Raw genomic sequence first — 25,144 nt, forward strand, 5'->3', positions numbered from 1 at the left:
GTTGTTTTCCACAATGCCTGCTGCGCCAAAATGTATGTTTGGGTAAAGCAAATGCTGTTAAGTTCTAATCCATCTTGATTTAACATTTAACAAAATAGCTTGTGGTTTATACTGATTCCTAGCATGCTATGTCAGCAGTAGTACTGCTGCATTGTTTTTCATTGGAACTTTAGTTGTGTACCTTAACTGAGCACAGTAACTTGTGTTTTCAGCATACTGGCTTTTTTATGAGTTTCCCCAATTTCAATAGAGAACGGGAAATACGCTTTCCCTTTTCTGCATTGTCAAGTTCTTGTTTAGCAGTTCACAGACCTCCACCATTATACCCATTTATGATCATCTGTAGTAACTAACACTGTACATTGTTGTTCTAGGAGAGAAGAAACTGTATCTCTCACAACTTATAAGACATGAATGGAAAGTTGAAACTAAGAGCACTAAAATGGTCAGTCCACCCACAATCAGTATTTTTGTTATAAACTGAGTCTGGTAGGCTAAGACAGTCCCTAGTTTCCTATCTGTATTTCATACGGTGAGATCACTTTGCCATAACTTTAATCCTGGGAGTTTGGGATGTTTCAGCCTACTTTTGCATGTTCCAGCTTCTCCTTTAGCATTCTCTGTCCTATAAATAAAATGAAAATAAAAACTCCACAGAGGGAACTACAAAAGGTGTCCAGATCCAGAAATTCTCACTAATCGAATCCCTGAGTGACATACAAAACTCTTGGGTGGTTTACCCCGCCAGCATCTACCAGACAATCCTCTGGACCTTGGGTAGGAAGTCTGATTGACTCATTGCCTCAGGTATTTCCCTGAGTGAACATTGTTACCTCTGCCAGTCCTCTAGATTTTCCACGTGGGACCAGAGAATTTATATGTAAGAATGCTGCTCTTTCACTGTGCATTGTATATCCAAGACAAACTTTAGGGGGGCCGGACTGCTGTGAGAGTAGAAAGTGTCCTAGCACCAATGGGAGTAGACAATGTTTCGGGCTTGGTGGTCAGCGAGAGTAAATAAAATTACATAGTGCTTGTGGTTAGTAGGGAGAAGAATAGTGCCCCATCATTGGTGTTAGTGGGAGTAATAATGTCCCATCATTTGTTCCAGTGGGAGGAATAGTGCTCATTATTTTATATCCATGGGAGGAATAGTGCCCTATCGTTGCTGTCAGTGGGAGGAGTAGTGCCATATTATTGGGCCTCATTATTGGTGTCAGTAGGAGGAATAATGGCTCGTATCAGTGGGATAAATTGTGCCCCAATTGCAGGATAAAGACGGACAAAGGGCTGCATCTGGCTGGTGGGCTGCAGTTTGGAGACTGCTATCCTAGATGGAGGAATCAAGATGACCAAGGGAACAACCCAAGGCTCTGTGCTTATCAGAGAGAGGCGGGAAGGAGGCATCAAATTCTTCACGCTTTAGTGCCATATTCAGCTGAACAAAATGCGAGTTTGGGGGCGATTTGAAAGACATCTGTGCGGGTTTATGCACAGATGTCTATTGAAATCGCCCCCGAAGTCACCAAAAGTAGTGCAGGAACTACTTTTGGGAATCGGTGCGGCTTCGCACCAAATCTGTTGGTGCCGTTGCCAGCAATAGGCTCTGATTTGGCATGTAATTTGACATGTCAAATCGCATGTCAAATTGGCCCGATGTGAATGGGGGCTCACAGTTCTAGTTTTATGAATAAAAGCTCCTATATAATTTTTCTGGGTTGGGAGGCTAAGTAGATTCCTACTTCCTTTCTTGCTGCTTTTCCTAATAGTAAATTGATAAGTTGTAAAATTTGAGTCCTCTGAGCAGTCATCTGGGCCAATGCAGGAGCCTAAAGATTATACATATTTGGGCACCCATCAGCACACAACGTCCTCTGAAATGTTAGCTTTGAGCAGACTGACCCTTTAAACAGATATCAGCATGCAACAGTCTAGTGCTAGCATCATCTGTAGATGCTATGAGTTACAACATATCTGGGTCACTTGCTAAAAGATCGTCTGTAAGCCCTGGATTGTACAAAAGTCACATCTAAGCAGTAAAACATTATAAATTACCTCCTTTCGTACATGCAGCTAACAAGTTGACAATATTCAGGTGTGGACCTAGATGACTCATGATCTTCAGCTCAGACATAAGAGCCTGCTTCTCACTGCTCCTGGCAGTGGCTGTGAAAACACATTCATGGTATATGTGTAAATAAACATTCATATTGTAAGAATATTCAGACATAACACATTTTATGTTTTGATTTTAGAATTTCTGCCAGAAACACAACTCACATTTTAGCATCTTCACAGCTACTTTTGTGGTGGACTGAGCGTGGCCTAATCCGTGAGCTGTAGCTTCAACAACTCTACCAAATGCACCAGAGCCAAGGGTTCGACCTGTAAGCAAAATAAATAATGCTTTCTCAATAGAATCAATGGAGTTTTTCCAGTGAATTAGAAGTGCGCACAGGATTGATTTAGTGGGACAAGAGATCCTCAGGTTGGGAGGGGTAGAGGCACATGTAGAAGGAGTATTCCTGTTTCTATATGAGGAATAATAGGGGTTTAAAGTGGTTGTAAAAAAACTAATTTATTCATCAGTTTAGGCCGATATATATTCTTTTACATATTTTTGGTAAAAAAAAAAACGCAATAGGCGTATATTGATTGGTTTTTGCAAAAGTTATCACGTCTACAAACTACAAACTACTGTATAGATTTAGGGACTTTTATTTATTTTTTATTGTTTTTACTGGTAATGTTTTTTTAGCGAGACTGCGACATTGTGGCGGACAAATCTGACCCCAAATGACACTTTTTGGGGACCAGTGACATTATTACATTGATCAGTGCTATAAAAATGCACCGATCAATGTAAAAATGATACTGGCAGAGAAGGAGGTAACACTTGGGGGCGATCAAGGGGTTAAGTGTGTTCCCTGGGTGTGTAGGGGAGATGGGCTCACTGGAACATGACAGAGATCACTGTTCCTGATCACTGGGAACAGAAGATGTCTGACATGTCACTATGCAGAATGGGGAATCACCTTGTTTACATAGGCAGTTCCCCTTCCTGCCTCTGTACACAGTGGTCGCAGGTCGCCAGCGGACATCAAGTCCGCAGGTCCCACGGGAGCACACCGGCTATCCTCCTTGCATGGACCGACGTACAAGTACGTCGGTTTGCGCAGGAGAGTCGACCTGCCACTGTATATCTGCGTGAGCTGGTCGGCAAGTGGTTAAAGTGGTTGTAAACCCTCACATATACCCAGGGAAATTACTGGCTTCAGCTGGTGCACAGAGATGAAACAAATTCTCCTACCTAAGTTTTACTTGTTTATCTGCAGCCCTCTCTTCCCTACACCCCTTCAAAAGGGCAGAATCATGTAAAAATCCTTCTCCGTCTGTTAGTATCACAGTGGAGGGGGCGGAGAGCTGAACTTAGAGTGTGTGAGAGCTGATTGGATGAAAGGCACACACCCCCATCACAAATTTATCTCATGTGTCGGAAAGCACCAGAGAGAAATGACACTTAGAGCTTTGGAGAGAGATAAGTAAACACTACAGATATATATGTGCTTTGTTCAGATTTCATAACTGAGGGTTATAACCACTTTAAACCAAAACCTGTTTTCTAGTTCTGGGTGGTGTGGAGAAGAATTAGAACATCTGTTGGGTTTTTTTACTGCTCTCAGGGGCTTAATCTGAAAACTGTACCTTTGTTTCCGGGCCTGCTGATATTGGAAAATTCTGCATCGGGGGCACCGACAGAAATAAAAATATGACAGGGGATCTTCTCTTTACCTACTCTACTGAAGAGAAGTATTTTTATTTTTGTCTGTGTTGCTGTTGGAAAGGTTCATGTCTGGTAAAATGTTGTGAGCAGAACAGCAAGTAAGGGGGAAAGCTCTCTAATGGTGCTCCAGGTAACAGTAAAGACTTGACGAGAGTTGTGTCCCTTCCCCACCCTGTCCAAAACTATGAAAATACGTTTTGATTCGACATACACTTTAGCCAGACATTGTTTTGAATATTCATTCTTCACAAACCAAGTAAAGGAAAGTGGCAGGGGAGTAATTTCCCATTATTTTGTGCTAAAATGTGTCGCTCTTTCTCAACCTCAATGTTGTGTGGAATATTAGGGGGCCTACTGGAAGGCTCTTATGTTTTTAATTTTAAGGGTTTTTTTTTTTTTTTTAATAAATGGATAAAAATAAATTAACTTTTTTATGGAAAAAGGTGTGGTATTGGTGATTTAGGGGATTGTATATAAATTACAAATACATATTATGCAGGAAGTCATATTTGAATTCCTTTGAATCACACTGGCTCATCGCCATGCTCACTATTAACCACTTGGGGGCACTCTTTGCCTATTCACTGTTTCACAGTCTAATTTGCAGCCCATTTCAATAATGATGCCTACAGTTTCGTTTTACTATTGCCATCTAACTGCGAACAAGCAATTTGCATTCCCATTATGTAGCTATATGCTGTCTCTTTTTCCAATGGTAATAAAGCATAACGAGCAACCAGCAATAAAAACACTAATGAGTCAGTACAGCTTTTAGTAAACTTGTTCTGGAATGTGTGAAGAGAGGTGATGACAAGTGTATTATTATTATTATTATTATAGACCAATATGCAGAGTACGAACATTAAAAGTGGAAATAGTTGGACTGCGTCATGCAATACTTGTTGCTAGGTAATCGTGGCGGGTCTAAAATTCTGACTTTTAAAGCATAAAAAATAGAAGAAAAAAAAAATACACTTGTAGTATTGGTAAGGACACTGGGTTCACAGTTATCACAGATTTGACCAGGTTCATATGTCTAAGACAGAGTTAGATGCAAGCCAATGAAAACACAATATGAGCTATGACATAAAACAGAACTCCATTCAAAAATGTGCGAGATAAAAATAAATGGCCCATTAAAAAGATAGAATTAAAAAAAATTGCAGTTTTCAGCTTTTCAGCATTTTTTCCCGCAGTACTTCTTTTCTTCCACAAGATGCCCTCAGTCTGCAGGATCAATTAACCCACTTACTCTGAGCCCAGGTCGCCCTGGACCTTGTCCCAGCCTGGACAGTGAAATGAAAAGCAGCACTGTGATGAGCTTATCTCTCTGTCACTCTTCTATATCCTCCTATCAGCATGCTTCTTGTCACCACATGAACTGATTGGCTGCTTGTGTTGCTTCAACCTCTCACACCTAAGCTCAGATACAAGTACTACAAGAGGATGACAAAAGGTCTAATTTATGTAATTATTCTGCTTGTATTTAATCATACGTGTACAGTGGGTATAGAAAAAAAAATAGTTGATTTGCAGCCTGAAATGAACACAAACACAGTTTTTGTTTTATCCAGCTATATTTAGTCAGTGCAACTTATAACATCCAAGTGAAAGATATAACACCAACATGTCAGAAAAACAAAACAAAAACAGAACCACTGAGTTGGAAAAAGGATCACCCCTTATGTCAGTATTTTGTTGAACCACCTTTGCATTAATTATAGCCTATAGTCTGTTGGGATATGTCTCTACTAACTTTGCATATCAAGACTTTGCAATATTTTCCCACTCTTCTTTACAGAACTGCTCAAGTTCAGTTATATTTGAGGGTGACCGTTTGTGGACTGCAGTCTTCAAATAATTCCACAGACTTTCAATGGGGTTTAAGTCTAGTCTCTGACTAGGCCATGCAAGGACATTCACCCTTTTCTCTCTCAACCACTGTGTGGTCATTTTTGCTGTGTGCTTTGGGTCATTGTCATGTTGGAAGGTAAACCTTCTTCCCATTGACAACTTTCTGGCAGAGGACAGCAGATTTTCCCCAAGAATTTGATGATCCGTTTTCCTTCTATAGTTGAATAACTGCCCCAGTCCCTGCTGCAAACACCCCTATAACAAGATATTACCACCTCCCTGCTTTACAGAATACTTTATTAATCCCAATTTCCCTTTGGGCTTATTAAAGTATTCTGTATAAAGTATTCTGTAAACTATTCTGTACTATAGGAATGGTGTTATTTGGATGGTGAGCTGTATTGGATTTCCGCCAGACATATCGTTTGGTGTTGAAGCCAAATAAATAAATTTAAGTCTCATCTGACCATAACACCTTTTTCCATGTGGCCTCAGAATCTTCAAGGTGCATTTAGGCAAAGCTCAGTCATGACTGCATGTGGCCTTTGAGTGTTTTTTCTCTTGCAACCCTCCCATACAAGCCACATTTGTGGAGAATTTGTGATATTGTTGTCCCATGCACACAATGACTACTCTTTGTCATAAATTCCTGCAACTGCTTCCCCAAGAATTTGATGATATGTTGCCCCATCCATTTTTCTTCTATAAGTGAATAACTGCCCCAGTCCCTTATGCAAACACCTCTATAACAGGATAATACCACCTCCCTGCTTTACAGAATCATTTATTAATCCCAATTTCCCTTTGGCATTAATAAAGTAGAGTTGCTGTAGGCCTCCTAGTAGCCTCTCTGACCAGTTTCCTCCTGGCTCTTTCATCCAGTTTGGAGAGAGGTCCTAATCCAGGGAAGATCTGTGTTGTACCGAATACCTTCCACTTCTTAATCATAGACTTCACTGTGCTTCTAGGCATTGATAACGCCTTTGAAATATTTTTGCATCCATCTCCTGGCTTGTGCCTGTCCACAACTTTATCCCGAAGATCTTATGACAGTGCCTTGCCACCCATAGTTGATTGCTTCAGTTGCACTACCAGGGACTGAAATGCTCCAGGGAAGCTCTTTTCATGTTGAGCTAAAAAAATGGCCACAGCTAATTACAGTTTAAAGTCAAATGGCTTTGTGTGCCATTGAGAAAGTGCAGCACACAGCACAGCTCTCCCTGGGGATGATGGAAGAGCTCAGAGGACAAATAGCAGCCTTTTACCTGTGAGACCTATCGCCCATTGGATGGGGCAACCCTGTATGTTTTTGGCCCTTCATTGAGAAGCCGTGGTGTGACGCTGCTTAACACTGATTGTCAGGCTACTTACAAGCTTTGCAAAGCTTGCCATCTGGTAAGCGTTTAGCACATACGGTGGTGGATCTTCTCACAAATCGCTATTGGTGTGACCGATTTACCTCACCTTTTATTTGTGTGGATGAGTTTTTCCACTGAGTTTTCATTGTTTCCACATTTTCACTGTTGGGACTAATTTTTACCACCCTTTTATGTTATTACCGCCCTTTTTATGTAATTTTTTTGGCACTTATATTGTTTATTATTGTTAATTTTGGTACATCATGGACTCTTGATCCTTATTTATTTGTACTAATTTTTATACATTATATTCACTTTTTGTAGCGCTGCTCACGTTTTTATAGTTACTGTTTGATTTGTGTATATCTCACATTTTTTGAGCTGCAGCTGTTTTGTATTATTTCTTCCCCATCAGGTAGCGCAGTACATACATTTTTTCTGTTTTACCCATTGAGAAAACAGTTAGCTACACCTAAATTGATTTTACAAGTCATTTTTAGGAGGGGGGTGATGCTTTTTCCAACTGTGATTCTGTTTTTTAAATCTTTGTTAATTATTTTCTGACAAGTTGGTGTTTCACCTGGATGTTATAACTTGCACTGAGTAAAAAAAAAACAGCTAGATAAAACAAAAAGCGTGCCTGTCTTAATTTCAGGCTGCAAAGCAACAAAATGTGATTATTTTAAAGGGGGGGGGGGATTGTTTTCTATACCCACTGTAATTAACAGAGCTGCATTAATTTGTTCCTTTTATATCTGGTTCAATGTTAAAGGCAGCCTGCCATAATTTAGACATTGAAGCTGTTACTGCCAATTTATTTTAACAGCTTAGCATTTTCTTAAGGAAGTAAATAACAGTAAGCCCTGTATTTTTGTGTGGCAGATTATTTCAAAATAGTCAAGTCTACATGAGAGCCAGGCAACCAGTCTTTTCAAATGGAAGCAAAGACAGTCTCCTTGTTTCTCATAATAGGTTTCCTTTAAAAGGAAAAAAAAAACACAGCTGACAATGACTTTGTCAAAAAAAGTGAATTTGGTCCTTAAAAGAAAAGCCGAATATTGATTCATCTGCTGCAGCTGTAATTCTGAAATGTTAAAGTTGATTTAACATAAAATGGTGGTAGTTAAATATTATTGAAATGTCATTTAAAATTACACAGCTTATGAAAAGTTATATTTAAAAAAAAATGATAGTTTCTATGAAGCATATGCTAGGGAATATTAACATTTGGAATGCAATTTAAGTGGGAGATGATGCAGTTACAGAGCCATATGTTTAAAAGATACTGTGATCCTACAGAAATATGTTAATATTCTACAGAGAATAAAGTACAAGTGACATATAAGTGGATATATATATCTATATATACACATCTCATGAGTGGGCATATGAATTTATATATACACTGTATGTAAACTCACCGGAGAAGGAGGAAAAGAAGCAAGTGTAACATTCCAGGATTCCTTTATAGTACAACTTTCCCCATCCTCGACCCTGCCAGCTACCAAAGGGGACACTAGGTCTAAATGTTCAATTTAAAAGGATAAGTGCACTCTAAAATTCTCAGGACTGGGGTGAAGACAATTAATTATTCAATAACCAGGCCTAAGAAGGTGAAAAGGGAAGTTTTGCCCCAGCTGCAGACCTTGAATTACCTCCTTCTAGCTTCTAGCTGTATAGCAGAAATATATAAATCATAATAGTGGCTGAATAGAATATTACATTGTTTTTTTTAATATAAAACAGGGTCAGTATATAACTTTAAATTATTTGGAAAAAAGTTATAATTCAAGCAGAATTTCCAATTTAATTTTTCTCTCCCATTTTGCTGACCAACTACCACCATTCCATTCTGAGCTGCTCAGCTTTCTTTGATGTGACCCACACTGGTCTCAAAAATGCATTTGTCTTTGATGGTTAAGGGTGCTATTCAAACAGCTTACTGGTTGGGTTCAAAAATGGTGCCGTTTTCCATGTTCTATTGGTTAGCTTTTAGAACTAGAATTCTATCCTGTACAGCATGGGTGCTAAACTTGTGGTCCTAAAGCTGTTGCAGAACTACAACCCCCATCATGCCTCTGCCTTTGGGAGTCATGCTTGTAACTGTCAGCAGCTTGCAATGCCTCATGGGAGTTGTAGTTCCGTAACAGCTGGTGGGCCACAGTTTTAGAACCCATGCTGTACAGTCCACTTACATCATATCTAACATTTACCTAAGACTAATTTATCCCTTGAAATCTCCCAGCTGGAGTCATATGGAAGCTGCAGAGGGTCCACGTAGATGTACTCATGGCCATCAGAGCTGACTGACTCGATAACCTTCCACCGGATTTCATAGCGTGGTTTCTGTGGACCAAGAAACAAAAGTGGTGACCATTACTCAACCTAAAAATAAAATATTTGAGATATAAGTAGCACCATATGCAAAAAAGTGATCTAGTGTGTACCTTTAGCTGAATACATTACTTTGAACAGACAGTGCTCTTGCATTCCTGGACAACTGATCATAGACCCTCACTGCACCACATCGGTGGTCACATCTAAACAGAGCCAGACAGTGTCCACTGTGTCCAATGGTAAATCCAAAAATGAATGCCAGGACTTGCTACTTGTTACATAGCAGGGGCAGCGGTTGTGATAAAATTTTTTTCATGTGTGAACTTTGATCTGCATTTGACATCAGTAACATATTGAAAAGAATGTATTTCTTTTTAAGCCTTTATTAACACTTAGTTAATCCCAATCAGCCCTAATTAACTAATTTGTTTATTGGTTTGATGTTACTTTTATCATTACTTACATTTTGTTTTTTCATTTTACATTTTTTTTTTTCTTTTGTCACATAAAAAAAATGCACACAATTTAAAAACACACACACACTTTTGTTACATTACATTTGCAAATAACTTTGTCATGCTTTTTTATCATAAACTTCATTTTAGTGTCAATTTAAATGGGACAAATAACATATAATGCACACTTTTTTATGGTAAAATTTATTAGTTTGACCCTAAAAAAAAAAAAAATAATGAGGGGAATTTACTAAGACTGGAGCAGCCAGAATATGAAGAAGCTGTGCATTGCAACCCATCAGCGTTCATGTTCAAAGCTTAACTAAATTCCCCCGGATATATGTATAACTTTGTTCTTTTAATACAGTTTAAACCCAAAAACTAAAATGTAATATATTGCAGCTTATCAATTATTAAATGTGACAGCAGCATTCGTTTTCTCCATCAGAATTTTTCTCCTTTATTTTCACCTGATGGCCCAGCCAACAATACATTTCCTGTCTTAGGGTGTCTCCTCTCTGGATGGAGGAGCAATGGAGACACCCTTGGACAGCAGTATTGTCAGTCTGAGGTGTGAGTAGTGTTGGATACACAAGCAGGTTTAGATGGACCTAACGGACAGATTAAAGCTGAACTCCAACTAACAATTTTTGAAGCAGGTACAGCAACAGGTTTTTGTTCCTTTTGGGATCAAGGTTTTACAGAAATGAATAAAGACTGATCATTGTAAGCACCCCTGTAAATGTTAAATAGTTTGTCTCAACCCTCTAACTATCACTTATGTTGGACAGCTTTGCTTGGATAAAAATAAAAGAGTTAAAGGTCAAATCACCAGGTGAAAATAAATGAAAAAAGCCTAAAAACAGAAAACAAGGCATCAACCAAAAAGGCATCGACCACATCTGAGATTTGGCAAGCTGCAACATATAGTTTTATTGTTTTTGGGGTTTAATACCAATTTAAATAATGACAAAGTTATTTTGATTGCTTTTTTGTGAAATGTTAGTAGAATTTTTAGTGTAATTGGCCTATTTTTTCAGTATCGGCAGCATTTAAAATGTTGTCATTGTGAAAGTTCTGTCTTTCTCCCCAGGCCTTTGGGCATAGGGGTTGCAAAGAAGCTCCCCTCCTGGGGTGGTATTCCTGAAAATGCTGGTTGCTGGAGGCTAAGAGAGTCTAGCCTCAAGAAAACTAGCTATGACCTTCCCCCACAAAATGTGGTAAATGATTAAGTGAAAAGTATATGCGGGAGCCATTCCATGATAGTCTGCCCTGGGCAGACCATCATGGAGATACCACTTGAACCTCCAAAACTTTGTGAATGTCCAGCCAGCACAGTTGGTGTTCAGAAGGTAGAGGGAGATGTTATCAGACATAAGAGAATAGGAAGGGATTAGAGAAAAGTTTAGTGTCTGGCACCATCCATGTTTTGGGGGTACACCGATTCACCCCTGACACCCTTCCCGTACTGAAATATGCAATAAACTAGTTCTAGTTTTGAACTCACTAAACTAACTGATGCCCATAGTTTCTTACTTCTTGAGAAATGAACCATGCTTTAGATTATATGTGGCTGGCATTTTATTGCCATGTAAGATTACTTAGGACATTTGCAATGTAGCTGTTAATCAGCTGGTGATCAGTACCAATGGCACTACATCTGTGATGCTCATAGCTGCCAATAAGATGTCAGCTCTCCTAGGCCCAGCTACGATTACAAAATAAAAGGCATAATCTGATTGTTTGCCATGGGCAGCAGAAATCTTTTATCTTCCCTGCATTTATCTATAACAGCTAATTCAGTTTTGGATAACAACTATTGCTTTCAGTCTCATGAAATATGAGTTCCACTTGGATGCGCTGCTTTAAAACATTATGCATCATTTGCTATCAAAGTAATGATGATAGTGCAGGAATACATGTAGCTGATATCCTACATGACATTAACAATGGATAAAAACACATTATATTTGCACATGAATAACTCAGACAAAACATATTCACAATAGAAAATGTAAACCCAACATTTCATATTTCTGATGTGCCTGCTGCACCGTGTACTTGTATGAAGTCCAGTCCCTCTGCTTCCCTATCCTTTCCTATATAAAAACTGACCACACTAGCCAGGAATGCTCAGCATGATCAGTTTTCTGTCGGGAACTCAGCCTGCTCTCCTCCAATGATCATACTTCTGCTCACAACCCCCCCCCCCCCCCCCCCCGCACAACCTTTCACTGGGAATATCAAACTGCTGTTTCTCCTCCCCCAGTTTTCTAAGCTACTTATGTAGCTGAGAACAGAGAGTATGCGATCACTTATAAAAAAGGGGAAAAAAGGTATTTATAATGTTTTTTATAACGTACAGCAGAGGTGGGGGACTCGAGTCACATGACTTGACTCGAGTCGGACTCGAGTCACCTGTTTGAGGACTTGCGACTTGCTTGACAAAATTAAATAAATGACTCGACTTGACTTTGACTTGCCACTAATGACTTGCGACTTGACTTTGACTTGGGCTATTTGACTTGCAATGACTTGCAATGACTTGGCACCACCAGTGCTGTGTCTTGGCCTAGGCAAAAGCCGCCCCCCCACAAAAGAAAGCTCCCCCGAGTCCCGGCTTCTGCCCGCACAAATACAGCTTGCCAACATTGTGGGCGGGGATCGCATAGGTGTCCGCGAGCGGCGCTTGCAGTGTTCGCGGCCGCCGCAGACTTTTTTTTTATTTGATGATGACTGTGCACAGTGCTGCAGTCTCTCCTCCTAGGCTGTACAGGTCTCTGTATTCCGTCCGGCCAGGCCGCAGCGCCGCCCCCCTCCTACTGCGGAGTGATCTCTGAGGGAGGGGCTGGGCTTCTGTGCAAGTGTGCAGAGCCAGCAGCGTGAGTCGCGGGCCTCACGGTGGGGGAGGAAGAAGGAACTGGAAGTTGCCCAAGGAGCCAGCCAAGCCTAGCCGACTGACTGAATCTGAGTGGAGTCCAGTCCAGCAGCCATAGAGTAAGTCATGGCAGACTATTATTCTTCTACTGAGGGGGCACTGGAGCAGGGACAGTCACACGACTCAGGGAGGAACTGGTCTGAGAATGGGGGACAGTGCAGTGGTCGTTGCAGCACAGAAGAAAAAGCACAGAGCCCGGAGCTGAGGAGGAGGAAACAGATTTGCAGAAGCTGCAGGTTTGTTTGATGCAGTGCCAAGCAAATGCTTCCTTGCAAACTTTGCAGGGAAGCATTAGCTTGCTTGGCACTGCATCAAACAGACCTGCAGCTTCTGCAAATCTGCACTAGTGATGTAGCAGCTAGCAGGGCCCTGGCCTGTACTGATGATTACAGGACGCAGATATGATTGCAGATGCAATCTATCATCAATATCATTGCACATGCTAAAACTATGAAACCTAGGTAGGTACAAACCTTCTTTCCTTGTTTTCTCCTCCTCCTCGGCTCTGTGCTTTTTTTCTCCTGCTATGCGACGGCCACTGCACTGACCCTCAGTCCCAGACCAGTTCCTCCCTGAGTCCTTCACTAATTAACTATTACTTGTGCGAAGTACAAAGTGCTCAACGTGAATATTACATAAAAATCATATTGCTGAATTAAGTTCTCCATGCGTACTACAAACTCATTAAACAGTCCACATCCAGTGAAAGTTCATGTACTGCAATGCTCCATGCATGCTGAAATCAATGCAAGCTTTAGCACTGGTCACTGTATTGGTGTCACTGGTGCCCAAAAAGTGTCACTATGAGTCACTAATGTAATATTCTAATCTGGAATGATAAACGTGTCACTGTTTTAAACAAGGTTAGGTTAAGACCGTATATATATAATACATTAAAAATAGTTCTGTAAGTACTAGTGTACTAAGCAGCAACACCTTATTTTCTGGCAGTGCCCGGGCCATCCCGACAGCAAACTCTGGATCCACCCCTGACAGATCAACGCACAAGGCAGCTATAATGGAGGGAGCAATTCCAAAAATAATTAAATTTGGATTTAAGGATTATATTTTAGATGTTGGTGAAAAGAAGAGAACGGCGATATGCAAGGTCTGCAACTCAAAAATAAGAGACACGTCCACCACAACATCCAACTTCATCCGTCACTACAAAACCCACAAAGAAAAGTAGGTACAGTAACGTCACGTGTATATATATATATATATATATATATATATATATATGCAAATTAGGCCTACATCCCACTTTAGGTGGGAGCAGAGTGTATTGTTGTTCAAATCAATAAATCACATAGCTAACTTTTTTTTCTATCTCTCTTCTGTTTACTCTATAGATATGAAGAGTACATCCATACCAAAGGGACTTTTGATGATACCCAGCCTCAAATCTCACAATTCATCGCACAGGGGACTGTGCAGCTATACCACTGCAACCACCAGCAGCAAAAGGCAATTACAAACTCAATCCTGTCAGACCTCATTCTAAACTGCAACATGCCACTGTCCATCATTGAACATCAAAGCTTTCGTCGCTTTTTGTCAATAGTAGACAACAAATACTCTCCAGTAAGTAGAAGAACAATTACTGGCAAGCTTGACAATCTGGTGGCAGATAGGAAAATGAAGCTGAAAAATGAACTCGAAGTGGTAGATCATCTGTCAGTGACTGTAGATATATGGTCAGACCGCAGGATGAGAGGCTTTCTTGGAGTCACAGTGCACTGGATCAACATTGAGGATGACCGTCTTCAGTTAAAATCACAGTTGCTTGCTTGCAACCGCTTCAAAGGTCCCCATACAGGGGAAAGAATTTGTGAGGAATTTGAGCATATATGTGAAGAGTACAAGATTAAAAAAAAGGTAGACCACATCATCTGTGACAACGCCGCAAACATGAAAAAAGCATTCACTACATGTTTTCCAGGACAGCTAGATGAAGACGATGACCTTGATGATTCAGACATTTGGAATGACCTGTCAGTGGAAGAACAGGAGATGTTTGACAATTATTTGAGTACAAAAACCCAGACTAGACTTCAATGTTTTGCACACACGCTTCAATTGGTAATAGGTGATGGACTTAAAGAGACTAAATTAGTCAATGCAGCTCTCGCCAAAGCTTCCAGGTTGAGCTCCTTGTTACACACAAGCACCTCTTTCAAGGAAAAATTTGAGGAGGAGTTTGGACAGCGTGGAATCCCTGCCTCTGTTACCACACGCTGGAATTCCACACTGAGGCAATTGAAATCAGTGGTCAGCTGTGACCAGCTGAAACTGACTAGAATGCTTGAAGATGGGGGACACAAAGAGACTGTATTCACAGCTAGAGAGTGGAATCAGATTAAGGAACTCGTGGATGTCCTTCAACCTTTTGGAGAAGCCACAGACCTCTCACAGGGAGAAAAACTTGTGACAATAAGTGCTGTTGTACCCTGTATCCTTTCTCTGAATCACCACTTGGAAAATCATAAAGAGAGCGTGCGCTACCTTGGTGGCTTGATCCGTAGCCTGCAAGAATCACTCCAAAGACGATTCGAAGGGATCTTTGTCAATGTGAGGATGGCAGATGAACAGAATGATGTAGCAACCTTACCCTTCTCTGACCCTCTATACCTAAAAGCTGCTCTGCTGGATCCTTCATTTGGCACCATGTGGTTGACCCATGATGTTTTGGCTACCGAAAATGTCAAGGAGGCTGTGTCTGCGATGATAAAAAGTATGTTATGTTTTTGGTAATAACCCGTTTGCAGTAATAACACCTGAGTGCATTGAGTCACTGTTTTATGCTTGTGTTTTTCAGACTTGATTCTCAAAGAGGACTGCAAGCCCACCCCAACAACCACCGATGAAGACGAGCAAATGCCAGTGGCAGAGTCAGAGAGTCAATCTGGGCTGTTCACAGCATACCGCAAAAAACAGAAGAGAGATTCATGTTCCAGTCCCCAAATACAGCTGAACCAGTATTTAGACATTTGTGATGGACAGAGCTGCCTTCAGTTTTGGGCCATGAACAGGCACATGCTCCCCTCTTTGTTCAGGGTAGCGGTAAGAGTAATGTCAGTCCCTGCATCAAGCGCACCTGTTGAACGTGTGTTTAGCCATGGTGGGGTGATAATGCGACCCCATCGCTCACAACTGAGCGAGAAAGTACTTTCAAATTTAATTTTTTGCAAATGCAATGCATTTTAGGTGGCTATTCTGAGAATAGCCACTTAACATGCATTGCATTTGCAAAAAATAGTATTCTGAGAAGTCAGAATACTATTTTTTGCAAATGCAATGCATTTTAAGTGGCTATTCTAATAACTAAGAAAAAAGGAATAGAAGTAGATAAGCGCTGTTTCCAAGCCTGGTGAATTCAAATGTGTTATTCCCTTAGTGGGAGGGCAGTATGGAGTGGGAAAGATTGTAAAGATATTGCCTATAGTATAGTGAATGTTTATCCCGTGGAATTACTATAAAGGTCCTGGATGTGCATAAGTCAAGTTGGTTGTCTGACTTAATAAAGTGCAGTGTGTGCTCTAAAAAAGATATAACTTAATCCGTATAAATATAATATATCCATATATAAATGAACCCTATTTTTAAATTAAAAATATTTGTGCAAAATTATGTGATCCATAACGTAATCGATAATGTACATATGTAGTGAACAAACAAATATATATAATCAAGTGCTTTCAGTGCTGCTACAAAAAAAAACCCTGGATTCTGATGGATATTCCAATGAGTAAACCTTTCAGTGCGTGCCTTAATCCGTGTTCTAATAGTGATTGATTGCACTCACCAGATCCTAGCAGCACTGAAAGCACTTGATTATATATATTTGTTTGTTCACTTCATATGTACATTATCGATTTACGTTATGGATCACATAATTTTGCACAAATATTTTTAATTTAAAAATAGGGTTCGTTTATATATGGATATATTATATTCATACGGATTAAGTTATATCTTTTTTAGAGCACACACTGCACTTTATTAAGTCAGACAACCAACTTGACTTATGCACATCCAGGACCTTTATAACACATTTGAATTCACCAGGCTTGGAAACAGCGCTATCTACTTCTATTCCTTTTTTCTTATATCTTACTCCACCTAGTGGAAGTAATCGGTAGTGGCAGCAGTTCCAACAACATTCTTTAATTTTTAAATTTTTATTCCATTGCATGCATCCCATTGCGCGGGTGTTTCTCCCTCTTTTTTCTATTCTAATAACTAAGCTCAAAGTTTGAACTTGACACAATGCCAAATTGCCAATATCTGGACACTTGAAGAATGGTGATGGGAATACTATTATTCTCATCACCATTCAAGTGTCCAGATATTGGCATTGTGTCAAGTTCAAACTTTGAGCTTAGTTATTTTCCCCCTCAGCAAGGACTACATTTTTTTCAGGCTTGTTGGCCATTTAATTGCATGAGTGTTCTGCTCCTTGTCTGCTGTTTGGGCATTCAAAGTGTTTCTTTAATATGCCAAGAATAAAGCACTAAGCAGTTTTGTTAATGTTGAAAATAAAACAAAACCTTTCCTGAAAACTGACTTTTAACTCATTTAAAGGATGGAAATGGGGTAGATCAGTATTTTGACTTAATTTGTGACTTGACCAAAATAAATGACTTGACTTGACTTGCTTGCCTTCTAGCAGGGACTCGACTTGGCTTGCTTGCTTTTCGCCACAGTGACTTGGGACTTGCTTATGACTTGAAGGTTAAGACTTGAGACTTGCTTGTGACTTGCACATGTGTGACTTACCCCCATGTCTGACGTACAGTATACACAATGTTTTGCCTTTTAGTTCTATTTTAAATTGAATGGGTTGTTTTAGATGAGGGTTTACATATACTTTATTGGTGATAACATAATTTTTATTTAAAATTCAGAGGAGCTAAGCAATACTTACCTTTTTCCACAAAACAATAAGTATTATTAAAAATATCAAAGCCAAGGCCACCAGTCCCACAACAGCACATGTTAACACAAGCTTGAAAGGCAAATCTGTAGATATAGAATAGAAAGACATATATTTATTAAAGCACTTGAATTTAGAGGAGTTAAAGTGGAACTTTAGTCATTTTTTCATCTTTCCATCTATTAAATCTTCTGTCCTTGTTGTTTTAACTTTGGATAGTAAAACATTTTTTTTTCTGCCAATAAATACCTTATACAGCTCACTTCCTGTTTCTTGCCTGGTAAAAAAGCCTAGGCTTTTGACATCATGCACAGCTCTCTCTCTCTAACTCCTGTGAGAGTTTGCCAGGAAGGGAGGGGGGTTGAGTCATAAGAGGGCCAATGAGAGCTGCAGAGCTGGAGGTGTCCCTATGTGTGAAAATCCAGGAAGTGAACAGGTAACAAATAAATAGGAAGTTGGGATTTTAAAATGAAGCAATTGGGTAGTGGAGGTAAAATAAACCATCTATGAATTGCATTATGAAATATTTATTGATTGTAAAAAATATAACACGCAGTAAAGGAGTATTGATTTCATATACAATAAAATAATTAATTACATACATGTATAAAAGATGTACACATAGTATAGGCATAATAAAGAATATACACAAATAGCAGCACGTGATTAGATGTTAATAGAAAAAGCAGAGAAGCATGATGTTGCTAGCAGCAACATGCCTGATCACGGTGCATGCACCCACATTGTAAATGTGCATTAACTATGTAGGAAAATAGTTGATGTAATCAAAGGAAACCGATTAGTATAAGTGACTATGGTTCCATGTAAGATGTAGTTAGGGCATCAAATGGCAAGGCTCGACGCGTTTCGTGGGTCTATACCCACTCATCAGGAGCTGATGTAAACACATTTTCCTGTAGAGTATATATAAAAAAAATATAATGAACCATACTGTCCATGTAAAAAAGTAGAGAATATAGATAAATGAACATGCAATATATAGAGCAGATTGTGCTGCACTAAGGCTGTTGTGTAGGACACCCATAGCTGGGCTGTCTCAGTGTTGGAAGTATAGCGATAGCTATACCATCAGTGTTCAGTGAAACGGCAAATTGTAAAAAAAAAAAGAGTGCTCCAGGAGGTGGCATACATCTAGTTGGGCTTAACTCTTTGTGGGCCAGAAGATTTTAAAAATTATTTTTATTCTTGGAGGTCTTGGGCAGCCTTTTTCAACCTGGGGTGCCTTGAGGTTTCTTCAGGGTTACCTTGGCAAAATGCCTAAAAAATCGATCAAAAAGTGTATACAAGCCGGCGTGTGGATGAAGCCTGCCTTTTAGTTACACAAAGAAATGGGTTTTCTTTATGCACCATTACAACTAGACACTGGCATTCTAACAACCAATGATGTAATCAGTCGATAAGGAGGGTGTTAGTTGCCTCCAAAGAACCCTCGTCTGTCCCTCTTTCTCAGCATTGGGGTGACATTAGCTGACTGATGGAGACATTGAGGAAGAAGAGAAACAATGAAATACTAGTCTTGCTTTGGTAGAATAAATCACCTCTAATGTTGGGTGACCTATGTGTGGATGTTGCTGCATTGTGTGAAACTATTAGAATAGTTTTTTACATTTTAGAATGGGGTGCCTCAAGACTGTCCATAATTTTAAAGGATGCCTTGAGATTGTCTATAATTTTAAAGGGCACCTTGATTGAAAAAAGGTTGCGAAACACTGCTCTATGACTTTTATGTGTGTTATTTACTTGTAAAAGTTTCCTTTGTGTAGACATCCAAAAGCCCTGAGACTGCTGAAGGGTGCTGTCATCTTGAATGTGACCTTGGCAGCCCCAGCTGATTTGAGTGTCTTGTCACCTGTTGGTGACAAGACATTCCCCCTTACACCTCCCATGGAAGCTACATAAATGGTTGTGTAGGAGGTGAATAGTAGTTTGTCCAGCACAGATAGTAATTGAACACCCCCAAAAGTGCTTGCTCTATTGACAAAGCTCTCTGCACGTTTGTAACTGTCTATGCCCTCAACAAGCAGCCAGCAAATTTTCTCCAAAAGGTTCTTAACAAGACCCAACACAAAAAAAGTCTGATATTTGGCGATCTGCTGACCAGCTCCCGATCAGTGCTCTTAGCCAATAGCAGAGAGCGCTGAGAGCACTGAGAGCCATCTCAGATGTCTACAATAAAATGTCTAAACAGACTCTAAACTGATATAATAAAATGTTTCCACTGGTATATTTAACAGACCAAAAGGGAGCAAAGAAGAGAAGTTCATTAAAAAGGTTTACATGCATTTTAATAAACATTCCATGTGACTGACATTTACTTACAAGGTGGCACTAGGGTGACATCACGATGGTGACTCATTCCAAGACCATTCTCACCAAGGCAGCGCAAAGAGAGAGAATCTTTAATACCACGGACATGGAGAATGCTCTTCACATAGAAGGTTCCCAACTCTTCTGGCTGTGAATAGCTAATGTTCATATCGTACCTAATCTGGGAAGTTGTGTTGTGTAGAGGTTCCCACTGGCTCCATCCCTTACTGCTGCACCTGTTGGTGACAAGACATTTTTTCACAATGTCGAAGTGAAAATTCAGTTTGAAAGATTGATAAACAAAACCTCAGATTAGTTCAGTAGAATAGTCAATTACTGTTTCACTGGCCTAAGGATGGCATAATGTTTATTCAACGTTCTGACATTCCATTGGAGGAGGGCTCATAATGAAGGCCCCTTGATCCCATAGGGAAAGGAAGCCTTGACGGCAGGGAGCATGGCCAAAAGGGGGATGGTCAAAAGAGGAATTTAAATGGGTCAAGATGATTGGCTAGTGGGGAGCACTGGATGAGGGGCCTGAAAACTATAAAAGTTTCATCTGAGGTAAATCTTCACTCACCATTGAAGAGCAGAAAGAAGGGTTGCCCAACTTAATTTTCTTTCTTTCAGTCAGTTGTCAGAGCTTCCCTGGCGGTTTTTGCCTTGCCAGCGATAAATATTTCATTTATTGGGCTATGCCTTTCAGTGGAGGTCTGACCAGTCAATGTCTGTCTAGAACTTATGGTAAGGACAGGCCGTTTAGACTAGGTCCAATTAAGGTTACATTAGGTGCTTACAGAACAACTGTGACTGGCACGAGTTTTAATGTTTATGTTGGAAATTGCTTATGTGGAAGAAATTTTAATAAAGCTGTGGCCTTGCCCTTTCCAACTTAACCTGTCTGAGTGTCGTTTATTGGGCAAGGTTATTGGTTGGTATGGTATTTATGGCTTTAGGCTTATGCTCCTCAGCAGTCAAGTAACTTTTTTTTGTCATTCACATTTTTATATGCTCGCTCTTTCACATGTTTATGAAAGTATTAAATGAGTGCTAGTGTATACTAGCTATTAAGGGGAGTAACAGATTAACTACTACAATGATTCCTCTGCCTAACTGCTTAAAGTATATCTACAGAAGGGTCCATTAGGCACCGGTTAAACCTATGTCAGTTTTTTCTTTTTTTTGCTGCTTTTGTCCCTTTTGGGAGATTTTCCTTCACTTTTTGTGAAGTGAGAGGAGATCAAATGTCCCCATTGGAAAATGTTACCTATTTTCCCATTCCAATGACAAATTCCCTTTAAGTTCAGTTGTAGTCAAATAGTCATCGGTGCAGAGAAAGAGAAAGAGAGACTACTTAGTGGTGACGCAGACAGCAAGCAAAATCTGAAAATCGAAGGAAAATCAAAGTCACTGTTTGGCAGTGCCTACTGCATCCTGACAGCCGTTGTCACTGGCTCTCATAATACAATAACCTCAGTGGGAGAATCGACCATCTGTGACTGTACAGTGTGCATGGAGGAATCTGTTAGATGTTTGTGTTCAGCCTTCAGACTGTAATAAAAAAAGGATTTTAGTGTACAGCCAGCATTATATTTTGAGAAAGAGCAGTAAAGCACAACCCTTGTGCAGTACTGCAACGCAGGAAGCCGAGTCTGTCTATATAGCAAGCAATATGATTGCCTCCGTGTACATATAATTACAATCTACACATAGAAAAAGGTTGTTAACACATTAACAGTTCCTAATAATATTGTTTACTGAGGAGGCTGGTTTCTTTCAAAAGTTTACCTTACTTGTCTTTTACCACTTTAAAAGTGGTTAAAAGACAATATTTGTCTTTTAACCACTTCAGGTCCGGAAAATGTACCCCCCTTCATGGGCAGGCCATTTTTTGTGATATGGCACTGCGATTCTTTAACTGACAATCTTGTGGTCGTGCGACACTGTACCCAATTAAAATGTATGTCCTTTTTTTCCCCCCACAAATAGTGCTTTCTCTTGGTGGTATTTAAACACCACTGCGGTTTTTATTTTTTGCGCTATAAACAAAAAAAGGCCGATAATTTTGAAATATACTTTCTGCTATAAAACACATCCAATAAAAAAATGTAAATAATCAAATTTCTTCATCAATTTAGGCCAAAATGTACACTGCTACATATTTTGGTTAAAACAAAATCCCAATAAATGTATATTGATTGGTTTGCGCAAAGGTTATAGCATCTACAAACTATGGGATAGATTTATGGAATTTTTATCTATTTATTTTTTACTAGTAATGGCGGTGATCAGCCACTTATAGTGGGACTGCGATATTGCGGTGGACAAATCGGACACTAAGTGACATTTTTGACACTTTTTTGTGAACCAGTGAAACTAATACAGTGATCAGTGCTAAAAATATAAACTGTCACTGTACTAATGACACTGCAGGGAAGGGGTTAATATCAGTGGAAATCAAAGGGTTAACTGTATGCCTAGTCTGTGTTTTACTACAGTGTGGGAGATGCTTTTACTAGGGGAAGACATGGATCCATGTTCCTTCCCTGCAGAGACACAGGATCTATGCCTTCCCTCCTGTCAGAACAACGATCTCCTTTGTTTACATAGCACCGGCACCTGCCTCCATGCTGGATCATCGGCGGGTGCCAGTGGACATTGAGACTGCTGTACCTGCCGATCGGCTCCTGCTGTGTAAATCATTCGCGCCCCCTTCCCGGAAGTGCGGGATCGTGTATATATATATATATATATATATATATATATATATATATATGCGATCCTGCACACAGCGACCACCCTGTAGCAGTAAAACTGCTGGACGGCGGTTGGCAAGTGGTTAACTAATGCTCTGCTGATACATCTGACCATCAAACTTAAAAACATACTTTTTCCTTCACTGGGAGGTATGTTAAATTTGTATTACAGACTTTAAAAAATTGCGCAAAACAAAATGTGAACACATAATGGACCCAAAAATCCCAAAGGGCAAATCACATAGTGGTAAAGAGACAGCTGATCCTGGGACTAAACACTAAAGGCCCATATACACGATCGGATTTTCCGACAGGAAATGTTGGATGTGAGCTTGTTGGCGGTAAGTCTAACCGTATGTATGCTCCATCGGACAATTGTTGTCGGACTTTCCGCCAACAAATGTTGGCTAGCATGTTCTCAAATTTTGCTCCAACAAATATGTGTTGTATGACTTTCCGATCGTGTGTACACAAGTCCGTTGGACAAAAGTCCAAAGTACGAACACGCATGCTCAGAATCAATGCTCACCAAACACAACATTAGCAGAAGGTGCCTAAAGGGTGGTGCATGACTATTGAACTTCCTTTTTATCGTCTCATCTTACGTCTTGTACGTCACTACGTTCATAATTGTTGGCCAACATTTGTGTGAGGTATTGGATAGAAAGATCTGGATGCCGCACACTGGATAAAGTAGAAAACTTGTCTTTATTGTAGAGATAGGACCATCAAAAGTACAAGACAATCATGCAGGATGTACAGGATCAGTTGACGCGTTTCACACTCGAAACTGAGTGCTTACTCATAGCTGACATTTGTGTGACCGTGTGTATACAAGACAAGTTGGAGCCAACACCCTTCGAACAAAATTCCACAGTTTTGTTGTCAAAAATTCTGATTGTGTGTACGAGTCTTTAGAATCTGTGACTTGTCTAAATATCTCAATGTAAAACCATGCTAGCTGCATTATACTGAGAGTGTGGATGATAAAATATGGTTCCATGTTATGGTTAAATATCTCTTGCTATTACTCATCTGCAGAGACTTGATTTAACCTTACTTTATTTAAATGCCTGCTGTGTTCTGCCTCCACACAGAAATGTTCAGTCTGGTTTGGGCTGAGCTTTCTCTTTCCTCAATAACCTCTCTTTTTATCCTCAGCCTATATATTGTTTATTTGAATACACATGATAAATATTATACATTGTTTTTTATCATGACCTTATGTTTGTGGACACCTGACCATCCTGTCTATATAGTATTTGGACATCCCAGTCCAAAGTTGTTGGCTAATATGGAGTCCTCCCCCTTCGCTATAACAGCCTCCACTCTTCTGAGAAGGCTTTCCGCAAGATTTTAGAGAGTTTCTTTGAGAATGTGTGCCTATTCATCCGCAATAGCAGAAGTGAGGTCAGGTACTGATATTGGCTATGAAGACCTATACAACCGAGTTGAAGTTAGGGCAAGGGTCTTGCGTTCCTCTACACCAAACTCATCAAACCAGGTCTTTATAGAGCTGACATGGTGTGCAGGGGCATAGTTATCCTGAAACAGAAACTGGTTCCTCCCTAAACTGTTTCCACTATTTTGGAGGCACACATTTGATTAAAATGTCTTTGCATGCTGTAATATTAAAGTGTATATAAACCCTAACAATGAACTTTTCTTTTTTTGTCCCTTTTTGCTCCGTTAACCACTTGCCGCCCGCCCACCTTCAAATGACGGCTTGGCGCTGCGGCTCTCGTTCTGGGTGGACGTCATATGACAGCCTCCCAGAAGGACCGCTCTCATGCGCCAATCGCGGCCGCACCCTGTTGCTAGGACACGGCGTGATCCTGGTCTGTGTAAAGAGCCGCGGCTGTGTCCAATCACAGCCAGTCACATGTAAACACGGAGATGCCGGTAATCGGCGCTACTTGCCTCACACTAACAGAGTGTGAGGAGAGGAGAGCTGATCAGCGGCATCTCCTCACAGGGGACAGCTAGGTATGTAATCAGGGCACTGATCATCAGTGCCCTGATTACAATTAAGTGCCCACCAGTGCCAGCAATGATTGCCCACCACTGTCAGCAATCAGTGCCAACCAGTGCCCACAATTACCACCAATCAGTGCCCACAAGTGCCAGCAATCAGTGGCCATTAGTGATGCCAGTCAGTGTTGCTATCAGTGCTGGCCATCAATGCCCATCACTGCTGCCCATCAATGCCACCCATCAATGCCCATCAGTGCCGCCCATCAGTGCCGCCTATCCGTGCTGCCTATCTGTGCCCACCAGTGCCGCCTATCTGTGCCCAGTGCCCCCCAGTGCCACCCATCAGTGCCGCCCATCAGTGCCACATATCAGTGCCACCTATCAGTGCCTATAAGTGCGGCATATTTGTGCCTCCTTATCAGTG

General features: G+C 40.3%; 2 protein-coding genes across 3 annotated transcripts in view; one reads left to right on the forward strand and one right to left on the reverse strand.

Annotated features, from left to right (window-relative positions):
• The window catches only part of PDGFRB (platelet derived growth factor receptor beta), a 207,980-nt gene that overhangs the window by 35,032 nt on the left and 147,804 nt on the right, over nucleotides 1–25,144 (reverse strand). For both annotated transcript variants that reach the window (XM_073621081.1, XM_073621080.1), the window contains 5 exons: nucleotides 20,003–20,226; nucleotides 17,654–17,748; nucleotides 9,210–9,342; nucleotides 2,281–2,385; nucleotides 2,056–2,166 (listed from right to left, as the gene is read on the reverse strand). In XM_073621081.1, the coding sequence (XP_073477182.1) occupies nucleotides 2,056–2,166; nucleotides 2,281–2,385; nucleotides 9,210–9,342; nucleotides 17,654–17,748; nucleotides 20,003–20,226 (668 nt within the window). The remainder of the gene's footprint in view (nucleotides 1–2,055; nucleotides 2,167–2,280; nucleotides 2,386–9,209; nucleotides 9,343–17,653; nucleotides 17,749–20,002; nucleotides 20,227–25,144) is intronic.
• LOC141132532 (zinc finger BED domain-containing protein 4-like) lies at nucleotides 13,531–16,018 on the forward strand. The gene is made up of 3 exons (XM_073621079.1): nucleotides 13,531–13,911; nucleotides 14,079–15,460; nucleotides 15,545–16,018. The coding sequence occupies exons 1-3, from the start codon at nucleotides 13,745–13,747 to the stop codon at nucleotides 15,931–15,933; spliced, it is 1,938 nt and encodes a 645-aa protein (XP_073477180.1). The 5' UTR covers nucleotides 13,531–13,744; the 3' UTR covers nucleotides 15,934–16,018.

This window comes from Aquarana catesbeiana, linkage group LG03 (genome assembly GCF_042186555.1).
Source record: "Aquarana catesbeiana isolate 2022-GZ linkage group LG03, ASM4218655v1, whole genome shotgun sequence".
Classification (NCBI taxonomy): Eukaryota; Metazoa; Chordata; class Amphibia; order Anura; family Ranidae; genus Aquarana; species Aquarana catesbeiana.